The 22,526-nt window shown below is 45.9% G+C and overlaps 1 protein-coding gene and 1 long non-coding RNA gene across 9 annotated transcripts in view; one reads left to right on the top strand and one right to left on the bottom strand.

Annotated features, from left to right (window-relative positions):
* Positions 1-22,526, bottom strand: part of RIPOR2 (RHO family interacting cell polarization regulator 2) — a 233,623-nt gene that overhangs the window by 25,594 nt on the left and 185,503 nt on the right. For 6 of the 8 annotated variants that reach the window (XM_074398522.1, XM_074398525.1, XM_074398524.1 and 3 more), the window contains exons 8-14: positions 22,005-22,068; positions 13,323-13,366; positions 11,524-11,649; positions 10,756-10,904; positions 9,342-9,471; positions 3,865-4,557; positions 67-248 (exon numbers count right to left, since the gene is read on the bottom strand). In XM_074398522.1, coding sequence (XP_074254623.1) covers positions 67-248; positions 3,865-4,557; positions 9,342-9,471; positions 10,756-10,904; positions 11,524-11,649; positions 13,323-13,366; positions 22,005-22,068 — 1,388 coding nt within the window. The other 2 variants (XM_074398527.1, XM_074398526.1) reach the window with 2 other exon arrangements.
* The window catches only part of LOC141584411 (uncharacterized), a 48,253-nt gene continuing 44,855 nt past the window's right edge, over positions 19,129-22,526 (top strand). Inside the window, exons 1-2 of the long non-coding RNA XR_012517461.1 lie at positions 19,129-19,342; positions 20,453-20,624. This is a non-coding gene — a long non-coding RNA (uncharacterized LOC141584411). The remainder of the gene's footprint in view (positions 19,343-20,452; positions 20,625-22,526) is intronic.

Raw genomic sequence — 22,526 nt, forward strand, 5'->3', positions numbered from 1 at the left:
GTAACAAAGAAGTAGTGTATCAGCTGTGACAGGAGAAAGATCAGGAGATACAGTCTTCAGACTTACCTGTGTTTCTCAGTCTCAGTGTCTGAAAATACTGAGTCAGCGCCTCCGCCGACATTACAAACCTCATCACCATCCTCCTCCTCGTCAAAATCAGAGGTGTTCAGGAAATCAAAGCTTTCTAAAGCACTTTCAACTGTAAGACTTAAACTGGAAGACCTGCTGCGGCTTGCGGCGGGCTTGCACTGTAAAGCAGAAGGCACCAGGAGAGCATCAGCACACCCGGAAGGAGAAGCGGGTTACGGCGCTCGACTGGAGATGCCACACTTTTTATTTTGTTCAGGCTTTTATTTTTTGTTAGCATTTAGAAAATGCATTGAAAAATCTTTACATCCAAAAAAGAGGCACAACCATGGATAAAATGGCACAATATCTGGGACTGGTTAATGGAGAATCCAGAGGGAAGTCAGTAAGTTGAATAGAAAACAGGATTGGCCATGAGCTCATCAGTGGGGAGGCTGGGGGCTGGGCACACTGGGCTCCGTTAGAGGATCTTCTCTACTTCTGTTTGAAATTTTTACAACAAAAGTTAAAAAAAAAAACAAACCCACATGTCAAACACAAAAGTCTTGGGAAACAACTGCTATATCCCTCTGCCTAGTGCTCACCCCCAAATAAAATACAACAAGCAGACAAATTTTAAGTCAGTGAGTGAATGCTGAATACTGACCCATCTCTAATTCCAAGGGGCAATGCCTTCAGTGTTCTGCAACAGGCACTAGTTATCTAAGGCACCTGCTCTAAAGGACCAACAAAACAAAGCCCAGAAACAGGAAGTGGTTCCAATTCACCTAGCCCACGCTCCCTAGGTAAGAAGCCCTGCAATTTTTTTTTTTTTTTTTTTTTTTTTTTTTTTTTTTTTTTTTTTGGGACAAGCTCTTGCTCTGTCACTCAGGCTGGAGTGCAGTGGTGTGATCACAGCTCACTGCAGCCTCAACCTCCTAAGCTTAAGCAGTCATCTCACCTTAGCCTCCCAGGCAGCTGAGACCACGGGTGTGTGCCACCACACCAGGATGATTTTTTTCTTTTCGTAGAGACAGAGTCTCCCTATGTTGACCAGACTGGCCTTGAACTCCTGGGCTCAAGCAGTCCTTGGCCTCCCAAAGTGTTGGGATTACAGGCATGAGCCACCACACCCGCTCACAGCATGTAATTTCTCCTGTGAGCACTGAGGAGAGAATTAATGCCTGGGCATGACAGGCGGCAAAGCCCTGCTTCCTTTGGAGCTCTGCCTCAAAAGGAACAAGTCCCACCACTTCCCTCACCAGGCCCTGGCATCATGGGAGCAATCTCATTCTCTGGCCTGGAGCATTCTATAGTGCTGACCACATGCAGAAACATTACAAGCAAAACAATGCCAGTTGCTGTGGGCACAGAGTTGGAGAGAAGTATTTCCAAATATTCAAGAGGATGCTGGAGTGGGTCGAATGGGACAAATTCTCAAGGGAGAAGCACTAAATGTCCTCCATCCAGTTAGGTGACACTCCTTGCTGATTTCTTAGTGCAAGGTAGGAAGGGCCTTGCAGGGATCTGTCTCTGACACTCAAGATGGCACAAAAGCACATGGGCAATGTCCTTCGGTCTTTTAAATCACAGTTGTCTCATTCACCCTCAGTGATCTCCGTCCAAGAGGCAGCACCATTTAGTTTCTGATCGTCAAGATGTTTAGCATCCTAGGAATGTGAAGGAGGGAAAAAAGAGAAAGCTTTGTCCAGCTGATGCTTAAATTCTGGCCGGACACAAAGCCATTTGCCTCAGACCTAAACACACTCACTAGTGACGTTTTCAGCAGTCTCGGGGGAAAGAGGGAGTCAGTCTGGACTTAACCCACTTCAGGGTCTTTTTTCCTAAGCAAGCTGTCTGCACAATGATCTTTTACAGTACGGATGTGTTTAAACATTGGTCATGACAAAGAAAGGGGCAGTTGAGGATTTTAGTAGCAGGACCATTTTGGAACAGCAGATTGAAATAATGCTCCGGAAAGAAGTCTCTGATCACCAGTTTTTAATAAGACTAATAGATGATGTGTTTAGTGTTTCCTGTGGATTGAGCTACTTATCCTTATCAACACCCCGGATGCCTGGAATGGGAGCCGCTCTCAATACTGGATTTCTCTAAGGAATTCACTTTAGATGGCATCCATCTGTGTCATACCTCTTTGAAATGAATACGTTTTGCCCGCAAAGCAAAGCTGGTCAACTGTGCAGAAAAGATAGGTGTTCAGTGGAATACAAGACAAGCGGCCTGCACATACAAGCCCTGAGCTGATGCTTTTGGATCAAATATTTTACAGAAAGCAGATTCACAGTGCCCTTCTGTTTCTCCGAGGCTATGCCATCAGCTGAACTAATCTGTCATGAATGTTTGAGGACCTGGAGAGTCAGGGCTTGAATTATCCATCTGCCTTGGGGACAAATCTCCTCCAGGCTTAGATCAGCAGGACTGAGTAGAGGATAGCATGGTCAAAAAGCCTTGGAAATGTAGTTTAAGATGCCACTGGGCAGGCCACATATAAAAACAGTCATCATGTTCTTTTTTTTCCTTTGAGATAGGGTCTCACTTTTTTGCCCAGCCTGGAGTGCAGTGCTGTGATCTCGGCTCACTGAAACCTCTGCCTCCTTGGCTCAAGTGATTCTTCAACCTCAGCTTCCCAAATAGCTGGAACTACAGGTGTGTGCCACCATGCCCAGCTAATTTTTGTATTTTGGTAGAGGGGGTTTCGCCATGTTGCCTAATCTGGTCTCCAATTCCTGGGCTTAAGTGATCCTCCTGCCTCAGCCTCCCAACATGCTGGGATTACAGGTGTGAGCCGCCACGCCCAGCCAGGAAAACAGTCTTAGAGAGGGATGCGACAGCCTTCTGTGGGTTGGTTCTCAGGTTGGCCCTGCAACCTGACTTTTAAGACTTTTTACAGACTAGGTCCCTGAAGAACTGCTCTTTTAAGAAAAATGATCCGAGTTCTCTTTTCTTTTATATGACAATATAAATCAGAAGGGCAAAGAATACAAGAAGTGGCATTGAGATTCAGGACAACAATTCAAGTCTGTCTTCTTATACAGTGTTTTTTTTGTTTTTGTTTTTTTTAAATTAATCTGTATTCAGGAGGAGACAGATAAATTCTGCTGCAGCAATAATCATCTCATTATCAGGACCTCCCACCTGGGAGGAAATCCTCCCTCTCATCCTCCCCTTCCACTTCCACCCTGTGCTGTCTGATCCCCGTGGATCGAAGAGGGTATCTCTGGTGAGTCTGGATCCCCATTTCTAGAGTAGAACAGATGATGATTTCTCTGACGATTAATTTGGGATTCTGACTTGGTTATTTGGACCAATTGTGAGAGCAGGCAGACTCCTCCAGCACGCAGTGGCTCCCGGCTCTCATGATGGAACTGGAGAACTCTGACTCCAACCAGGGAAAGGGCTCCCTGCTTTCCTGACACCCTGAGAAGGATCCTGTCTAGGAGTAACAGCTGTGAGACTGTAATCATGAAAGTGCCACTATTTCACATTTGGGATAAGAATGATTAGCTTGAGGACTGGGGTAATTGCAACATTCTCTAGAGCTCTTTGTTTCAATCCTAATCAATTTAGATAAGTTGATCTGTTGTCAAGAAAATAAAAATTCATATGCACAACTGGGCAATTTTAAATGCATGTACATTTAAAATGATGATGAGCTATTAATCCCCTTTTTTTTTTTAAAGGATATATATTTTTTAAAGGATACATCCTCTTAAATAGAATGTTGGCTTAGGACACCTATCTCCAAACCTAATCCAATTTCTCAGAAAAGTTACTTACTTTTAGAATATCATCCAAATGCATGACTTCCTGGTTCAGATCCTGAAACTCTTTATACTGCTCTTTGTGTGGTTCTAATGCAAGAAAAAGCCCATTAAAGGCATCCTCTAAGCTTCCATCCAGGAAGGATCTGCAGCCTTCGGGTTCTCCACCCACAGAGCCCTCAGAGAGCAGCCTGTCTGGGGCCACCGGCACCTCTGCGGATGTGAGCCTCTTGACCAGCTGCTTCGTGATGTTTCCTTCCAACGTGTCTAGTTCCACGGGCTTGAGCTCAGAGGCCTCCTCGGACTCTTGCAGAAGTGCCTCCGCAACGTCATTCTCAAGGAACAGGTGCTCAGCCCCAGCACCTGAGGACTGTCGACGGCAAGCCTCTGACAGGGCCGAGGCAGGTTTCCTGGGCTCCTCTGGGTCTTCCTCCTTCACGTGTGACTTTGGCTCTTGGCCATCTCCCAAGGAGTTCCTGGAAGATGCGGAGCTGGTATCATCCGTACCCTCATTCTGGGAGGACAGGCTGCTGTGATTAAACTCGGCAGGGGTGATGGTAATTTCTGGATTTGTTGAGTTGGAAGGGGAGCCTGTTGAGTGGGAGCTGAGGGCACAGTCCCCATTGGGCAGGTCACTGAAGCTGAGCGACAGTGGCATTTTCTCCTCGACTGCCTTTCCATTCTCAAAGATGTCATCAGGTAGATTCGACTGCAGATAAAAGATACCTCATTATTATTTTCAATACCCATGATGCATTTGGCCTGGCATGGTCTGTTCCCAGGTGAATGTAAGGCAGTTACAATAAAGAAACCCAGAACTTTCATAATAGTAGCATGTTATTAGTTGGGGTGTGTGTGTGTGTGTGTGTGTGTGTGTGTGTGTGTGTCTGGCAAAAGAAAGCAGACCATCAAGAACTGTTTCTATTGTTGAATCTAGGTGAAAGTTCCTGGCAGTGGTGTCAAGGTTGGACATTTTTCAAAAGAAAAGATTGCATAGGAGGGATGGAACTTGCTTTCTGAATTCCAAGAACTCATAATATTTGGCAGCCATAGTACAAATAACATTACCGATGTCTTTTTCTATTTAGGCATGTATCTTAAAAAACTTTCCAACATCCATGCAATTTAGTTCCCAAGATGTGATGTTTTGTTCTGCTTCAATTCTCAAAAATTACTTTTTTGAAAATCTCTACCCACAAATCCCAAGCTCTGGAAAATGTTTTTTTAATTTAGTAAGCATGCCATAAATAATTCACAGCCAGCCATAAATTTGCATAGCTTCTCTAGAAATAAGAGGAAAAGACTGATAAATGCAACATCAGTCTTGCAGAGAGGCAAACCCCGGGGCTCTCGGGGTGCCTAGAAACACCGATTCGTCTGTCAGACAGACCCAGGTGGTGTCATAGGTGTGCCCTGTGCTTCATGAAGCAGAACTCTGAAGAGAGAGGTCAGAAATATCCAGGTAACCAAGATCATTCCTTTATTCAGGCATTTCCATTTCTCAGTCAGCTCTCCTTGTGCTGTGGTCTGTGCATAATGCCTAAATGCCAAATGCCGCTCCGGGAAAAGGGCTTTTTAGTTATTGAGATTAACCCTTCAAAATGGTTCATTTTTTTTCTCCTTTTATTTATTTCTTTTTTTTTTTTTTTTTTGAGGCAGAGTTTCACTCTTTTTGCCCAGGCTGGAGTGCAATGGTGCGATCTCAGCTCACTGCAACTTCCACCTCCTGGTTTCAAGTGATTCTCCTGCCTCAGCCTCCCAGGTAGCTAGTACTACAGGAATGCGCTACCATGCCCAGCTAATTTTTGTATTTTTTCTTTTTCTTTTTTTTTTTTTTTTTTTTTTTTTTAGTAGAGATGGGGTTTCGTCATGTTGGCCAGGCTGGACTTGAACTGCAGACCAGACTTCAGGTGATCTGCCTGCCTTGGCCTCCCAAAGTGCTGGGATTACAGGTGTAAGCCACTGCACCTGGCCCAAAATGATTAATTTTTCTTAGATTCCAGATTTGGTTTTCAAAGTAAATGCTAAGTATCATACTAATACTTTGTTTTGTTGTTTGAGATGGAGTCTTGCTCTGTCACCCAGGCTGGAGTGCAGTGGTGTGATCTTGGCTCACTGCAACCTCTGCCTCCTGGATTCAAGCAATTCTCCTGCCTCAGCTTCCCGAATAGCGGGGACTATAGGTGTGTGCCACCATGCCCAGGTAATTTTTTGTATTTTTAGTAGAGATGGGGTTTGACCATGTTGGCCAGGATAGTTTCGGTCTCCTGACCTCGTGATCTGCCTGCCTCAGCCTCCCAAAGTGTTGGGATTACAGGTATGAGTTACTGCGCCCAGCCCTAATACTTGTTTTAATTATATAGAAAGTGACAGATTCTCACAAGTTGCTGGGAATAAGCCCGGCAAATAAAAATGTTACGGCAAATGCAGTGAGGAGCAGATGGGAAGACAAAGGCTCCGCGTCCTCCTCCAGCTGGGTCCCTGATCCCATTGCTGCTGTCTCTGAGGCCGCTAGATCCTGACACATGCAGTTTGTTCCACCCAAACTCTATTGTAGGATGGATGGAAGGTGATTCGCTTTAACTACAGGACGAGTAAAATAATGCGTCACTGTCCGCTTGATTAATCTCCGCAGGCTCAGTCTTTTTACCTCCAAAGCTGAGGATGCTTTACTCTGTTAGTGATTATTGAACTGTGGTCCGCAATGTTGCTGGGGCGCTGGGCTCTGGTGCTGTTCTTCCTCTCCTCCCAGTTTGTGTGTTTCAGCTTCTTCCCTCCCATATTTGCACCCTCTACCTCACACACACCTTATGCCTCTAGGAAAGATAAAAGGAATCTTTATGGGGAGGGATGAGGGATGCTTGGGGTCTTCTCCCTAGGCCTCATCCATGGGGGTCCCTTAGGCTTCTAGAACCCATGGGCCCTCCATGCGGTCCCACTCTGCCTCATCTGATCTGTGCACACATCTCATGGCAGCACCGAGGGAGGTGGGAGGCCCTGGCTATGGCAGGGAGATTGGGTAGTCAGGATTCTTATTCAAATTCCAAAGTCCTTCCCAGCCATTTCTCTAGAGTCTCCAAGACTCAAGCCCAATTTCCAAGCCTCATTTACACCTACTTAAGTGGCAAATACTGAGTGAGAATACACGGAGATGTCTTGCCCAAGGGTACTTGCAGTCTACCCAGGGGACAGTGCAAGAAAGGAGCACACAGCAGCACAGTGGAGCGCACGCTGTACTGAGTGATGACGTCATGAGGGAGGGGCCCCAGGGAGGGCGTGGCTGCTGCCTGAGAAACAGCCAATCCTGGCGCTCAGCGTGGAGGATAGTGAGGTGTGGGGGCCGGGCACCAGAGGAAGCTTCTAGAAGGAACCACGAGCAAAGACATGACCGCCTGAAAGGAGCTGGTGCATCTGGAGGACACTAAGAAGCTCCAAGGGGCCCCAGCAGAGGATAGGGAGTGGAAAAGTGAGATGGGCTGGTGGTGGGCTGTGGTCTGATGGGAACAGCCACTCTGAGGACCTTTGCGTTTATCTAAAAGGCTTCAGGAAGCCATCCAGTTGTTTCTAACCTTGTTCTTAAATTATGGCATGAAATCTCTGCTAAGTCTCCCCACAATCCTCCACCTGGAGCATATGAGCATGAATGTACACGTTATGTTAATGCTTGTATAGTTGTGTTGCCTCTGTGTTTTGGTTCATGTTTTCATGCATATTTCCCTCATATATGCTTCCCCTTTTCCTTTAAAACTCCACCAGAGCTTAGCCTCGTCCTTTTCACCTGCTTTTTTTTTTTTTTTTTTTTTTTTTTTTTGACAAGGTCTTGCTCTGCTGCCCAGGCTGGACTGCAGTGCAGTGCTGCAACTGTGACTCACTGCAGCCTCAACCTCCTGGGCTTGAGTGATCCTCCTGTCTCAGCCTCCTGGGTAGTTGGGACCACAGGTGTACACCACCACACTAAGCTAATTTTTACATAGAGACGGGGTCTCACTTTGTTGCCCAGGCTGCTCTTGAACGCCTGGGCTTGAGCAGTCCACCTGCCTTGGTCTCAAAGGTGCTGAGATCACAGGTGTGAGCCACCATGCTCAGCCTTCACCTCCATTTTCTCATTCAATGAAAAAGATGCAATTATTATTATTATTAACCCGAAGACTTTTCATCCTTTCCTCTGTTGACACTTACGTCTTCCTTTTATACGTCTGTGAAGAGCAGGATATTCCATGCATGTGTGTGTGTGTGCCTGTGTGTGTGTATCCTCTCGTGACATAATGTGTAATACATGTCATGTAGATTACTTATTGTATTCCTGACTGCGAATTAAGGGCTTCTTGTTGTCAGAGTGTTAGAGAATTAACAAACATTACCCTGAACTAAGACTGAGAATCTTTCAAATAGAAGGAACTCTAGTAAAATTCATTGAAATCCTTCTGAGTTTGTATGCCAGCTTTTTGTTTGTTTTTGAGATGGAGTTTGCTGTCACCAAGGCTGGAGTGCAATGGCTCTGCAACCTCTGTCTCCCGGGTTCAAGCAATCCTCTCCCCTCAGCCTCCCAAGTAGCTGAGACTACAGGTGCATGCCACCATGCATGGCTACTTTTTGTAGTTTTAGTAGAGATGGGGTTTCACCATGTTGGCCAGGCTGCTGTTGAACTCCTGAGTTCAAGTAATTCACCTGTCTTGGCCTCCCAAAGTGCTGGGATTACAGGTGTGGGCCGCTATGCCCAGCTGAATGCCAGTTTTTGAAAGGCTTAAACTTATCTTGTTACCATGGATATCTTTGCCACAATGGAGAAAAATCACAGCACAAAAACAGGGACCGTTAGAAGAGAAGGACAAACTGGCTCTCTACCAAAGTGGCATGCACGACCAGGTTTCCCGCCCCAAGGACAGTACAGCTGTGACCACTACGCAGTAAGAAAGACAGAGAAGATAAAAGGAGACATGCTGAGTCACACATGCCACAAGCCCCCGAAGTCAAGCACTCCACACCCGGGCAGGCCACACTCACATAGAGCTCTAGCACAGCCTTGGGACTCGGCCTGAGGGAGGGCAGGTCACTGAAGGAGCGGCTGCGGTGCAGCTTGGCAAAGAACGTGTCTTGCAAGGCACTCAAGACAGACAGCCGCCTTGGCTTGTCTGGGGAAGGATGCAGCCACCTCTTCAGAAGTGAAAGCAAGATGGGGGCGTTGTTAGTGAGAAGAATCAGGTTACTACGTTTTGTTAGCTTTTCAGCAAGCATTTTTGATGAAAACAAGGAGGCGATTATTTATATCCACTTCTTTCAAAGGCTGACCTTAGAGAATGTTCAGAAAAACCTACGTGTTACCATCACAGCGATAAGAAAGGTGGGCAAGGGGAGAGGAACAACAGAGGGGGCTCACCACCTCCGATAGAGTTACTGAGAACTCCCAGCCCTGTCTCTTAAGCATTTCAAAGGCTGGGTGCGAGCATTGGGTCAGGTGCTTTGATGCTACTCGGGAAATTACACTGAACTTACAAAGAAGGCGTGGTCTTTGAAGGTGGGCGTTTCCGGGGTACCCTGGCTGTACATGGACATTCTCCTCTGAAGGGCTGCTGCCTTGTTCCCAGCGCCTGAGGATGGGGTCGTGTCCTCCACGTCAAATGGACTGCAAAACAACAGGTCCCCAGGTATGCACATTCGGTAAAATCACCTGTCATCCACAGACCGCGGGCCTGGAGAGTACCTCGTTATGTGAAAGTAAACTCAACCAGAGGGAACGGGGCTGGTTTTGGCTAAACTGTTTAGCAGAAAATAAAGCCAGATAAAAGAAAAGTGGAGCAGAAAACAGTCTAGATTCACCCAGATTATGATCACAGCTGTAAGCACAGTTTAGCTATACACGGAGACACACCTGTTCCTCATTAGCACCAGAAACATAAACTTGCTTCGACATAAGATGTTGAAAAAGTCTATAAAAATTATCTGAGCTTTGCAGGGCTAGATACCTTAATGATATATCGACAGACTGTTGTTCAGTTCTAAAGAAAGCAGTCAAAAATAGATTCCCACTCATTTCACTTGACACGGAGCCTCTTGTGTGGGAGGAAAATAACAGTCTGTTCACAGTGATGCCACTTAACATCACGACACCAGATTCATCCAGAAAGGAGAATGATCTTGCGCGTGAGACGTCGGTGAGTGCAGATGACGAGGAGGGAAGGGCTGGGCAAAGCGTCTTTGCTGCTTCCACACCTGACTTTGTATATTGTAAATGAGACGCTGAGCATGAGTACTCAACATGTCATATTTACTCGGCAGTATACCAGGAGCATTATGTTAAACACGAGCTACCAGTGTTAATAATTTATCATGACCTTTCTCACGGGGTGACTTTGGAAAACTATTTCTAAGTTCATTGTTTGACAAAAGATATCTCTTGCCCTTTGGGAATATTCTATTTGAACAAATACAGTGCAGAGGAACTAAGGATGCTTAGAATTTTCCAGAGCAGCGTGAAGTTATGAGATAAAGAGGAATAAGCATTTAAAGCATCATAGTGAGAATTAGGATTTTTCTGAGGTTGAAGTACTGCCTATTAGATATTTTCTTTCAAATTAGTTTACTTGAGAGGACATATTTCTTTATATATTTAAAAGTAGAGAGGGAAGGAAGGTGACAGACAAAATATTTTAAAATAAGTAGAAGAGGAGCATAGTGCTATGACCCAGGCTTCTCCAACTGTAACACGAGTGCACCTCACCTAGGGCATGTGTTAAACAGATTCTGGGGCCTGCGCAATTCTGACGCAGTAGTTCTGGGGTAGGGCCTGAGATTCTGCTTTTTTAACAAGCTCCCCGGTGACGCAGGTGGTCCATGCACCAGCTCTGAATAGCACTAGCTGGTATCAGCTGTTTCTATGTGATGAAATCAAAAAGCTAGAGGCACTTACTACCAGGTGATTTCCAGGTTCAGTTTGATGGTGCCAAGGTCATTGATGTCGACAGCCACCACCTGAGGTCGGGCTGCAAACAGCTCTTTGGTTTCACAGGTCACGCTACCTACCAGGATGTGAGTTGCTAGCCCTTTGAGCTCCGTGACCTGGCAGAGAAAGCGGGAGGAGAAAGGCCTTACATCACAGCAGAGGAGAAAGGTAAAATAATGTGTCATTTTTCTTTTTTACTGAGCTAGGTTGGTCATTTCTTTCAGAATATCTGAAATTGGAGATGGATATTTTGGAGACCAGGGTCTCACTCTGTCACCCAGGCTGTTGTGCAGTAGCGTGATCATGGGTCACTGCAGCCTCTACCTCCCGGGCTCAAGTGATCCTCCCACTTCAGCCTCCCAAGTAGCTGGGACTACAAGCATGTGAATCATGTCTGGCTCATTTTTGTATTTTTGTAGAAATGGGGTTTCGCCATGCTGGCCAGGCTGGTCTCAAACTCCTGGGTTCCAGTGATCCAACCACCTCAGCCTCCGAAAGTGCTGACATGAGAGGCATGAGCCACTGCACCTGGCCAGGGGTGGATATGTCAAAAGCATATATCTTAGATTGACTTTACCCACTGTGATGCGAGAGCGGCTGTCTTTGTAACAGACACGTAGCACAGAGAAGTCTGCAGGATAGAGGGCGACAGGCGGGGGTCACGGGTAAAGGCCCCGCCAACGGATCATCCAGCCGCGGCATCAGGAAAGACAGCAGGCAGTGACAGTACTGTACCTTGATGGAGATGAACCCAACTATCAGGGGCAGAAAAACGGTTTCTTCTCCATCCCAGCTCTGCTTGCCGTTTACTTCTATTTTGCCTTTCAGTTTCCACCGCTGCCGGCCATACTTCATGAAAATCTGGAGGGGAGACATCCAAGGGCCCTCAGTCCTGCCACTCGCCCTTCCCCACCAGAACAGCAAGATCATAAGGAGAAAGACCTAAAGCCACTGCTGCCCTCCCTTCTCCCTCCCTCTGCCTCAGTCCCCTTACTCTTGGGTGTGGATGGAACTGGGGATGAGTGAAGAAGATAACTTTTTTTTTTTTTTGAGATAGAGTCTTGCTCTGTTGCCCAGGATGGAGTGCAGTGGCATGATCTTGGCTTACTGCAACCTCTGCCTCCTGGGTTCAAGCAATTCTCCTGCCTCAGCCTCCTAAGTAGCTGGGACTACAGGCATGTGCCACCACATCTGGCTAATTTTTGTATTTTTAGTAGAGACAAGGTTTCACCATGTTGGCCAGGATGGTCTCGAACTCCTGACCTCAGGTGATCCACCCACCTCGGCCTCCCAGATTACTAAGATTACAGGTGTGAGCCACTGTGCCTGGCCCAAGACTTTTAAAGCACAGTAAGTTCTGCTTCTCTGAGACAGGGGGGTACAGGTTTTCCGTAGTAAAAGGTCATTGCACTGGGTCCTTCTGCTCACTCATGACAAGCAGTTCTCTCTCTTGTTCCACTTCAGTAGGGCAGCCACTGGGATTAATTCTCCACACAACCCAGCTCCTTTAGTGGGACTAGGAAGTATCAGCTAAAACCTACTTAGCAGTCAGAAGCAAGAAATAAAGACATCTTTGCTCTGGATAGGGAGGTGAGGCTGGCAAGGACTTTGAAATCCAGCATTCTCTTGGGGGAAGGTATGCAGTATCTCCTTGGCAAGACTGCTTTAATGTTTATGGCAAGATACAGCCTCTCCCCGGCTAAGAGGTATGAGTGTAGAGGGTTTTGGAGGAGAGGTTAGATGAAATGGTTATGTAAGTTTCCTTTTGAAGAGGAAAAGAACAAAGGCTATTTTTACTTTTCGGAGTACATTTTTACAAAGCTCTAGATGTTATTTTTCTTCAGTCATGGTACTTATGATCAGCCATGATCCTGGATTGGCTCTTGGATCAGGAAAAAAAAAAAAAACAACCCAAAAAACCCTGCTTACCTAGTACAATATTAGGACAACTGGCAAAATAGCAACATAGACTAATTCCAGGTGACGTTAGCTGAAGAGCCAATGTCAGGCTCACTGGTGTTGAGGACTTATGCCTATGTGAGAGAATGCCACTCCATTCTTAGAAGAAGAATTTAGGGGCGAAGAGTCCTGGTGTCTGCATCTTGCCCTAAAATGGTTCAGGGGCTGGGCGCGGTAGCTCACACCGTAATCCTAGCACTTTGGGAGGCCAAGGTGGGAGGATCACTTGAGGTCAGGAGTTCGAGACTAGCCTGGCCAACTTGGTGAAACCCTGTCTCTACTAAAAATACAAAAAAATTAGCCAGGTGGGTGCTGGCGCGTGCCTGCAGTCCCAGCTACTCTGGAGGCTGAGGCAGGAGAATAGCTTGAACCCAGGAGGCAGAGGTTGCAGTGAGCCGAGATCTAGATGGAAGGGTATATGACAAGTCCTGTACCAGTTTCCAGACTTTTTCATTGGCTTATAATTTTCAAAATTTAAAATTTAAAAAAAAAAAAACTTGAGAAGCAAAATAATGACAACTGGCTTCTACCCTTGAGATCTGTAATTCCAGCACCTAGACCAAGACAATACTTACTTCATATTGATCTCCAGGACAGAGGCGTGCGAAGCCAGCCAGACCTGTAACCAAGCAATCAGGAAGTGAGGTGCAGAACGATGTTCCCCCTTTGCAGACACATACTGGGGTGTAAAAGGAGTTCAGATAAAGTGTCACAACTTTGTGCAAACTCACATAACATTTTTGGGGGCCATTCCTGGGGAACAGCTGTTTTTGGGGGAGTTCCTTCTATCATAGGTAAAGAAAGCTGTCCTGGAGGGGGCGATGGAAGAGATGGCCTCCCAGGCAGGGAGGCTGGGCAAGTGAGGGCTAGAGCTCGTATCTTGGGCTGATTTAAGATACAGCCAGATTCCAGAGTCGGAGTATTAGGGCCAGAAAGATAGATTGATTGATTTATCCAACATATTCCCATGAAGATAATCTGATCTCCTATTTTTCTTTCTGTCCTAAAATGTGTGATTTGTAAGTGCCTCCCATTTTAAGTTAAGATTCCATGCAGTTATTTCCCTCGCTGGCCCCCAATCCACTCATTCCTGTGTTTACCCTTTTTATCTGGTGTCATGACACAATCTACTATGTTATGAAATCCCTGAAGATGGATTATTACTTACACAAACTAGTGATTAAGAAAGCAAAATCAATGCAACCAACCCAATGATACAACCCCAAAAGAAAGATGGGACTTTTCTTCTACTGTGACATCCGGCAAGTCCTGTCTACCTGAATCTGCTCGACTTGCAATCTCGCTCTGGTGCAGCAGCAGAAACTAAGCTTGTCAGACTAGATGGCCACCAGCTTAGGCCATCTCAGGAACTCTGAGTTTGTCCAGTCTGTTTGTAGGTATTTACCGAGAGCCCACTGTATGTAAGGGTCTAGGCTAGACATTGGGGTAATAATTTAGAAGTTAAAGATTTTATGGATACCCATGATATAGAAGAAAACACGTTTAAAGACCACAGAAATGAAACAGACAAAGATTTGCAGGCAGTAAGATGAGGTTAAACCTAAGGTGAATCTGTTTGTCTACCGGCTGTCCTACTCCAGAAACTTTGCTTATCCCAAGTCTTTTCACCTTTTGAAAGGATAACAGTGTCCACTTAATAGGATTGTTTGTAAGGACAACAGATGGCATCTAACACAGTAGGTCCTTGATGGATGGTAATGATGACATATCCAAGAGTGGGATAGTACTGTTTATTCAGTACATGGCATCCACTATTTAATGAAAGACGTAATCTATACGAAAAGACACAAAGCTGGCATGGCGGCTCACGCCTGCAGTCCTAGCACTTTGGGAGGCCAAGGCAGGAAGATCACTTGAGCTTAGGAGTTCAAGACCAGCCTGGGCAACATAATGAAACATCTCTACTAAAGAGAAAAGAAAATTTAGCCAGGTGTGGTGGTGCATGCCAGATACTCAGAGGCTGAGGTGGGAGGATCGCTTGAGCCCAGGAGGTCTAGGCTACAGTGAGCCGTGATTACACCACTGCACTCCAGCTTGGGTAACTGAGTTAGACTCTGTCTCAAAAGGAAAAGAAATGAAAACGCACAGTGAATTGATATGCATCAGGGAGGTAAACGGCGTGGGGAGACAGAAGGAGAGCTTTGCTTTTTGTCTGCATTTTTATGAGACTATTATTATATAATTAAAAAAAGAGAGACTATCTTATTTAATGTAGAATAGGTTCATGGAGGAAAATAGCATTTGAATAACAGAATTTCACTGCAGTAAAATGAGGACATGCGTGTACCGATGCTTCCAGGCTGAGTGACACGTGCGCATTCCACGATGTTTCTTCGGTGTCTGCGGTGTCAAGCATGAACAAAGTCGTGGGGAGGAAGGTGTGTGAGTCACATGTGCACAGCCAATGAGGAAACTAAGACCGTCAGCAGAGGCTTGTTAGTGACCCAGCTTTACTTCAATCCGTTGTTTCTGGCTTTAGTCAGTCGTGAGTTGTTTTCGTGCCAATCACAAAGCAAAGCCCTTTACACTCACAGGGACTTAAAGACCAAACGTTTTATTCAAGGAACCAAAAGAATTTAACAAAAATGGGTAAAAATCTTTATCCCTTTAAAATGTTCTGAAGGGAAAAAGATAAAGTTTTATTATAAAAATTCCAGTTAAGAATTCAGTACAGGCCAGGCGTGAGCCATCACGCCTGTAATCCCAGCCCTTTGGGAGGGCAAGGCAGGTGGATTGCTTGAGGTTGGCAGTTCGAGACCAGCCTGGCCAACATGGAGAAACCCTGTCTCTACTAAAAATACAAAAACTAGCCTGGCATGGTGGGGAGCACCTATAATCCCAGCTATCTGGGGGCTGAGGCAGGAGAATCGCTTGAACCTGGGAGGCAGAGGTTGCAGTGAACTGAGATTGTGCCACTGCATTCCAGCTTGGGCAATAGAGCAAGACTCCATCTAAACAAAAAAATAAAAATTCAGTACAAATATTTGGAGTGAACTTTTAAAGGCAAGATTTATAATGTAATATTAAGTATATAAAGAAAAAAGGCAGGACACAAAACCTTACATAAAGTATGACCTCAGCTATGTAGAAATGGATCCCCAGGGAAAAAAAGTGTAGAAAAACATACCAAACTGTTAAAAATTATTATCTCTGGTAGGGAAGAATTAAGGAGAAAGTTAAATTTTTGTCATTAAGTGATTGTTTTTATTCGCTTTTTTAAAAGATCATATATTTATTTTGTAATACAGAAAAAAGATGTAAAAAAGATCCCACGCCTTGGCAGGCAGCATGTGCACACGGAAAAGCTGGTTGGATATTTACAATAATTTTAGCAAAGCTTAGCACTGGGTGGAACAATTATATATGATTTTAATTTTTTTGTTATTTTTCTCAATTTTTTAAAAAAGAAGGTACTACTTTCAAAGTGTTTAAACAGAGATGGAAGAAGACATGAACAGTTCTGCCCTGTTTACCCAGTGACTTTGTAGTCACAGCCAAGAGGAAAAAATTGTGTTGAGCTGGTCCAGAAACAGCTGTCAGCCCTAGGGTCGTTCCCACACAAAGACATCCATATGGCAAATGGGTCCCTTGGTACCTCAGCCTCCTTGAGTTGCTATTTATAACCTTTGTGTTCTGGATTGTTTTTGCGTTTACGTGATTTTACCCATATAAAGATGATGTGGAGGTTATCACACAATGTGTTTTGCCTTCTGTGAATAGCCCTGTTAATACGCTGAGACTTTTGGCCAGGCGTGGTGGCTCACATCTGTGATCCCAGCGCTCTAGGAAGCCAAGGCAGGAGGATCCCTTGAGCCCAGAAGTTTGAAATTAACTTGGGCAACATCGTGAGACCCTATCTCTACAAATAATTTAAAAGTTAGCCAGTAACTTGTAATGGCATGCACCTGTGATCCCAGTTACTCAGGAGCTTGAGCTTGAGGCAGGAGGATTGCCTGAGCTTAGGAGTTTGAGGTGTCAATGAGCCACTGAACTCCAGCCTGGGTGACAGAGAGAGAGAGACCCTCGACTCAAAAAAAAAGAAAACAAAGCAGAAAACCCAATAAGTTGAGAGTCTTAAATGAACGCTTCTACTTTCACCTGCCTGATGGACGTTACATGGGTAAGATGACAGCAGAAAAGATCCCCGGATGCTTAAAAAAAAAAAACAAAAAACACTTGCTGTTACCATCACTTGTCAGTAGATGGCAGCAACTCACTAGCTCGGCCATGCCTTTCTGCCCATGGAGGCAGTCCATTTAAGAACAGCTTTCAGGCCGGGCGCGGTGGCTCAAGCCTGTAATCCCAGCACTTTGGGAGGCCGAGGCGGGTGGATCACGAAGTCAAGGGATAGAGACCATCCTGGTCAATATGGTGAAACCCTGTCTACTAAAAATACAAAAAAGTAGCTGGGCATGGTGGCACATGCCTGTAATCCGAGCTACTCAGGAGGCTGAGGCAGGAGCATTGCCTGAACCCAGGAGGCGGAGGTTGCGGTGAGCTGAGATCGTGCCATTGCACTCCAGCCTGGGTAACAAGAGGGAAACTCCGTCTCAAAAAAAAAAAAAAAGTACTTCCGAAAGACAGTACAATAGACTGGCTTTTGTAAATCCTAAACTGGACATGGTAATTCTAATAAAATCCAAAGTGCTCTTTAAAAACGTCTGCAAATTGGCCAGGCGCAGTGGCTCATGACTATAATCCCAGCACTCTGGGAGGCTGAGGTGGGTGGATCGCCTGAGGTCAGGAGTTTGTGATCAACCTTGGCCAACATGGAGAAACCCCCTGTCTACTAAAAATACAAAAATCAGCCGGGTATGATGGTGGGCATCTGTAATCCCAGCTACTCCAGAGGATGAGGCAGGAAAATCGCTTGAATCCAGGAGGCAGAGGTTGCAGTGAGCAGAGAAAATGCCACACTTCTGTCCAGCCTGGGTGACAGAGCGAGACTCTGTCTCAAAAACAAAACAAACCTCCGTAAGTTGGTTCAGGATTAATCCATTGCCTATTTATCTGTGTAATTACAGTGGAAGACTGGTTGAAGAGAAACTGATCTTGTCTTGTTTCTAGATAAAGGTGGATAAAGGGGAGATCCTCTGAAGGTGTTTTTCCCCCTTTTACAATTACCAGAAATTTTCTACCTGAAGAAAACTGAATGTGAGAAAGGTGCTTGGCAGTGATTTTTTTTTAGCTTCTGAGTCCATGTTATTAAGCAAAATGTCTTGGCACTGCTGTAGTGGCATCACTGATCCTCTGATGATAGCAATAGCGTCTTCCCGTGGCACTGTCCAGGCTGATGATAGTGATAGCGTCGTGCCGTGGCACTGTCCAGGCTGATGATAGCAATAGTGTCATGCTGTGGCACTGTCCAGGCACAGACAGCTTTAGTGCTGTGCTCCTTCACGTTGGATCTGCTGTGTAAGCCACTGGCGGTGCTGGCCACGGAATTAGCACTAACAGTCGGGCAATGACAGTTACAATCTGTCCTTGAGGCCTGGCCAGGTTTCTTTCAGGCTCTTGTCTGGGGGCCTGCTGGCATTTTCACAGTTGGAGAAAGCTGCAGATTTTCTCAACAGTTTGTGATTACAATTGCATCATCCAGAAAAACTTAATGAAAGCTTTCTAGCTTTCACTCAAAAAACCCATGATGGGGGTTACCTCTGAGGATGAGCATGGGGGGCTTGCAGGAGTCATACCTCTGGATATGTCACGGTGCTCACACATCACTGATCTAACACCTCCTCCACAGTCTTGTCCGGAAGGTCTAGGTGTGACAGCAGCTGCCTCCTCTTACCTGCATTCGTTTCCTAAGACACCATTCTGCCAGAAGAATACTCTCCATCATTTTTCCCAGTTCTGTGATTATCTTCCCTTCCAAGACTCACACTTCCTTCTTAAAGACGAACAGCCAAGTAGCTAGACAGTCGGGGGCTCCTGTTACAGGCCTTACTGGTTTATTGACCAGGCATAAATAATGCAAGTTTACTAGCTCAGTGGTGGTTCTTCCTTCTCAGGAATGCTGCCCTGCCCTGGAAACTGTAAGGACCAGCACAGGCTTCCGGATATGTACACTGCCCAGAACAAAGAAGTAATCTGGAGAACTAGTTTGCTCGAAGGAACGGCATCTCTTCACCTCCATCCTGTTTGATAGTTTGCAGATTAAGTGCTCTCCGTTCAGCCTGGCATTCATGGCTCTTCAGAATCGGAACCCAACGAGTTCTCCACAGCTCTTCTCCCGACAAGTACACCAGCCACACGGTCTACCTGTCACTCTGAACACGCCTTCCTCTGTCTGGTGAATGCTCTTCTGGTGCTGTTCACCATACACGACACTGGGAAGCCTTCCTCTTTCCGGCCCCCCTCCCCACCTAGAGAGAGGAGTAGCAACCTTTTCCTCCTCTCCCCTGCTGCTTCTGCAGCAACCGGGGTCACGCTCTTGGTTCACGTGGTCATTCATTGCATTGGATTAGAATGCACAGCCTCATATATCCATTTTCTCCGGCAGAACATGTGGAACTCAAGGCCAGGGAGCAGTCATCAGGACGCAGCCCCGTGCCTGCGCGGTAGCGGGCACCCGGTAAGTACCTGCTCTGTTCTCTCTAACATCACCACTCCAAAAGGTTGTTGTCTAGTGTGGGGGCTGGGGCCAAAAGGGAAGTGAGGAAGGGTGTCGTGGGAGGAAGCTGGGGGTTGCCAGGTCTAAGAGCAGTATGAAATAGTCTCAGTTTGTCAATATGTATGTTGGAAGTCGTTTTTACCAGAATGAGTAACAGATGAGAAAGCAGCTAATTGTGAAGACATAGGATTTCTTGGCAGCATGAGAAGGTTTCCCTTTCTCTTTATGGAGGAAGAGAAAGATTTCCATGGGGGCGTTTACCCTCGAAAGCCTTCACAGATGTAGTTTCTGAGTTTGCGTGTTAGATGAGGAAAGTGGAGGAGAATGAGGAAGGAGGTTCCGTTTCAGGCCTGAAAACCCCATGGAACCGAGTGTTCAGGTAGACTCTCGGGAAGTAGATCAGGCAGGCAAGCAAGAGCAGCAGCGAGAGGCGGAGCCGGGGAGCAGAAGCAGCGTCAATCCGTCAGTCCGTCAGGGCTGGGATGCAGCGGGGCGGCCAGGACCCCCAGGAGGTGGCAGGGACTCCAGCACCAGCCCCTCACTGACCACCAAGCCTGAAGCTGCAGATGGGGTGCAGGGGTGGTCCCTTTCCTGCCATCCCACTCCCAGGGTGCCTCTGGGCTGCACTGAAGGAGATCCTCCATAAAGAGGCCACTCTTTGAGCAATGGCTTACAGTGTCTACTCGGCTCTGAGTTTCCCTCATAACATGCAGTTAGAGGTGAGAAGGCATTAGGAACAAGGAGCCCAGGAATTCAGTTTCCTGTCTGACCCCCATTTACGTGTGACTCCTGGGACAAGTCATTTAGCCTCACTAGGCCCCTATTTCCCGTCTGTAAAATCGGGAAGTCACCACCCCACCAAAAATAGACGCATTTGATGATACCGAGCATCAGAAACAGAGGAAATAAGTACTTTTTATATTAGCAGTGCTAGGGCCTGTGCATGATCTGAATTACGTTAGGCTGTGAAACTCTGCAACTGTGCTAGTCTGTGTGGGTGGTGTCTGACTGTGGGGGAAGGAGAGGGAAGTGTTTTCTGCTAAACACTGATTCAGGGCTGTTGTTTTCCAGAATCAGTCAGGCTGCTGATAGAATCATCCCGAAAGTGAAAACGAAAATTCCAGGGCCCATCGTGGGACTGGACCTGCATGATTTTGGCAACACTGACTCCAGTGAGGACCCAAAACTGGAGAGAATGGACCTAAAAAATGGAAAAAGCACAGATGCCAGACTCAGTAGCAAAGTAAGTGTTGAAATTTAACACTGAATACTAAACTGATTCCCTACCAGATCTTCCGGAAGAGAAGCGTGCAGCCATTTGGGAAGCCGAGGGTCAAGGTCATTATTATTCCAGGTATCCTGAGAGAGGCTCTCACATGTCAGTTCCTAGTGCTCGACAGAATAATTTCCCTCCTGAGTTAGATGATTCATTGGAAAATGAAGCCCTCCTGTCGAGCCCTTGCAAAAAAAGCTCTCCTTTCTTTACTCCCTTAATTGCAGAAAGTAGAAAGAGGGTGATTCAACCCCCATTAGCAACCCATGGATCAGGCTGCTCAGAAACCTCAGAAATGCATAAGCACCAGCCCTCTTTGTTGCAGTCAAATGGGTCAAAACTTGGAAGAGGAACTGACTTGCTGTGATGGCTGCCCGTTTGACAGCCATGCCTGGCCACTGAGCCATAAATCTGGCAACACCTGAGCAATGCTCTGTTTTCTAAAACCAGACTTCAGTTTTGTTCTGAAGATGCCATGGTATAAATCAATAATGTGTCTACTTTGTAACTTTCTGGAATAAATACCAGAAAGGTACCGGAAGGGGAAGAATTCTCTGTGGTTTTAACGCCAAGGTGTATAAAATTTTGTAGGTAGTTTGCTAGAAACATGAGGCGTTAAAGGAAGAACTTAAACATCCCCACAAAGACGCTAACAGACAAGCTAGGACATTCTGTACAACAGTGGTTTCGACAGCAAGTCAAGGGTAGAAAAAAAGCAGGGAGGAGTTTCTTTTAGATTAAAGGAAATCTGAAAGATATACCTAACAACCACTTGTAATGCATGGGCCTTGTTTGCATCCTAATTTGAGCTAATCAAATGTGCAAGGCATTTTTGAGACAGCGGGGGAGACTTGATAATGGAATGGGTTAATAACAAAGGCTTTTTATTTTCACGAGACGTGAAATATGACAGTATTTGGCACGTGGATATGTGAGATGACAGCCCCATGCTTTAGGAGATGCACACTCAAGTGTGAAACAACAGCCTGACATATCTGGGTTTTATTTCATCAAAGGACTTCTCTTTTATCGAAGGAAAAACAAAATCAAAGAGTTGGAGCAAATGTGGCAAAATCTTGCTAATTATGATATCTAGGTGATGGTGACAGGTTTAGGGTGTTCATTATAATGTTCTCTCCACTGCTATGTATGTTTGAGATGCTGTCATAATATTTGTGTGTGTGTAGGTTAGCCTAAGGATGAGAAGCATCAGTCAGCTATCACACGTGGGGAGGGTTGAGAGTGGGGGGCACTGTGGCTGTGCAAGGAAAATAAAAATAGCATGGGCTCTCAAACTTCAAGGAGCGCTGCAGAGATGGCTCCTTACTCTGTCAACAGGGAAAAGAGTACCTTTCATTTTGATGGAGAATTCCCCCAGCAGACTCTCCAGCTCCGCTTCAATGGTGCACATATTCTGCAGAGGGGACAAGAGACAGGTGTGAGAGCTGGCCTTTCACCCAGCAGCTCCGAGCACATGACGCTTCAACAGCAGCGCAGCCACTGCGTGAACAACACGAAGCCTTTACCTGTTTGCTGCACACAGCACAGCCCATGAAACATTCTTGACAAAATGTTCGATCTGAGTCTAAGCCCACCTTTTAGTGTACAGGAAATTTAGGGCATAGATGAGCAAATCAGATTACGTCAAAAACAGACAAATTCAGAATGTGGGATAGTCTACAGGAATTGGCATGAATTCTACAAAAAGGCTGTGTCACAGGTGCAAAAGATTTCTAGATAAAGAGACTAGACAAACATTAATAACCAAATGCAACTTTTTTTTTTTTTTTTTGGAGACGGAGTCTCGCTCTGTCACTCAGGATGGAGTGTAGTGGTATGATCTCGGCTCATTGCAACCTCTGCCTACTGGGT

The sequence above is a fragment of the Saimiri boliviensis genome, chromosome 4, assembly GCF_048565385.1.
Source record: "Saimiri boliviensis isolate mSaiBol1 chromosome 4, mSaiBol1.pri, whole genome shotgun sequence".
NCBI classification, from domain to species: Eukaryota; Metazoa; Chordata; class Mammalia; order Primates; family Cebidae; genus Saimiri; species Saimiri boliviensis.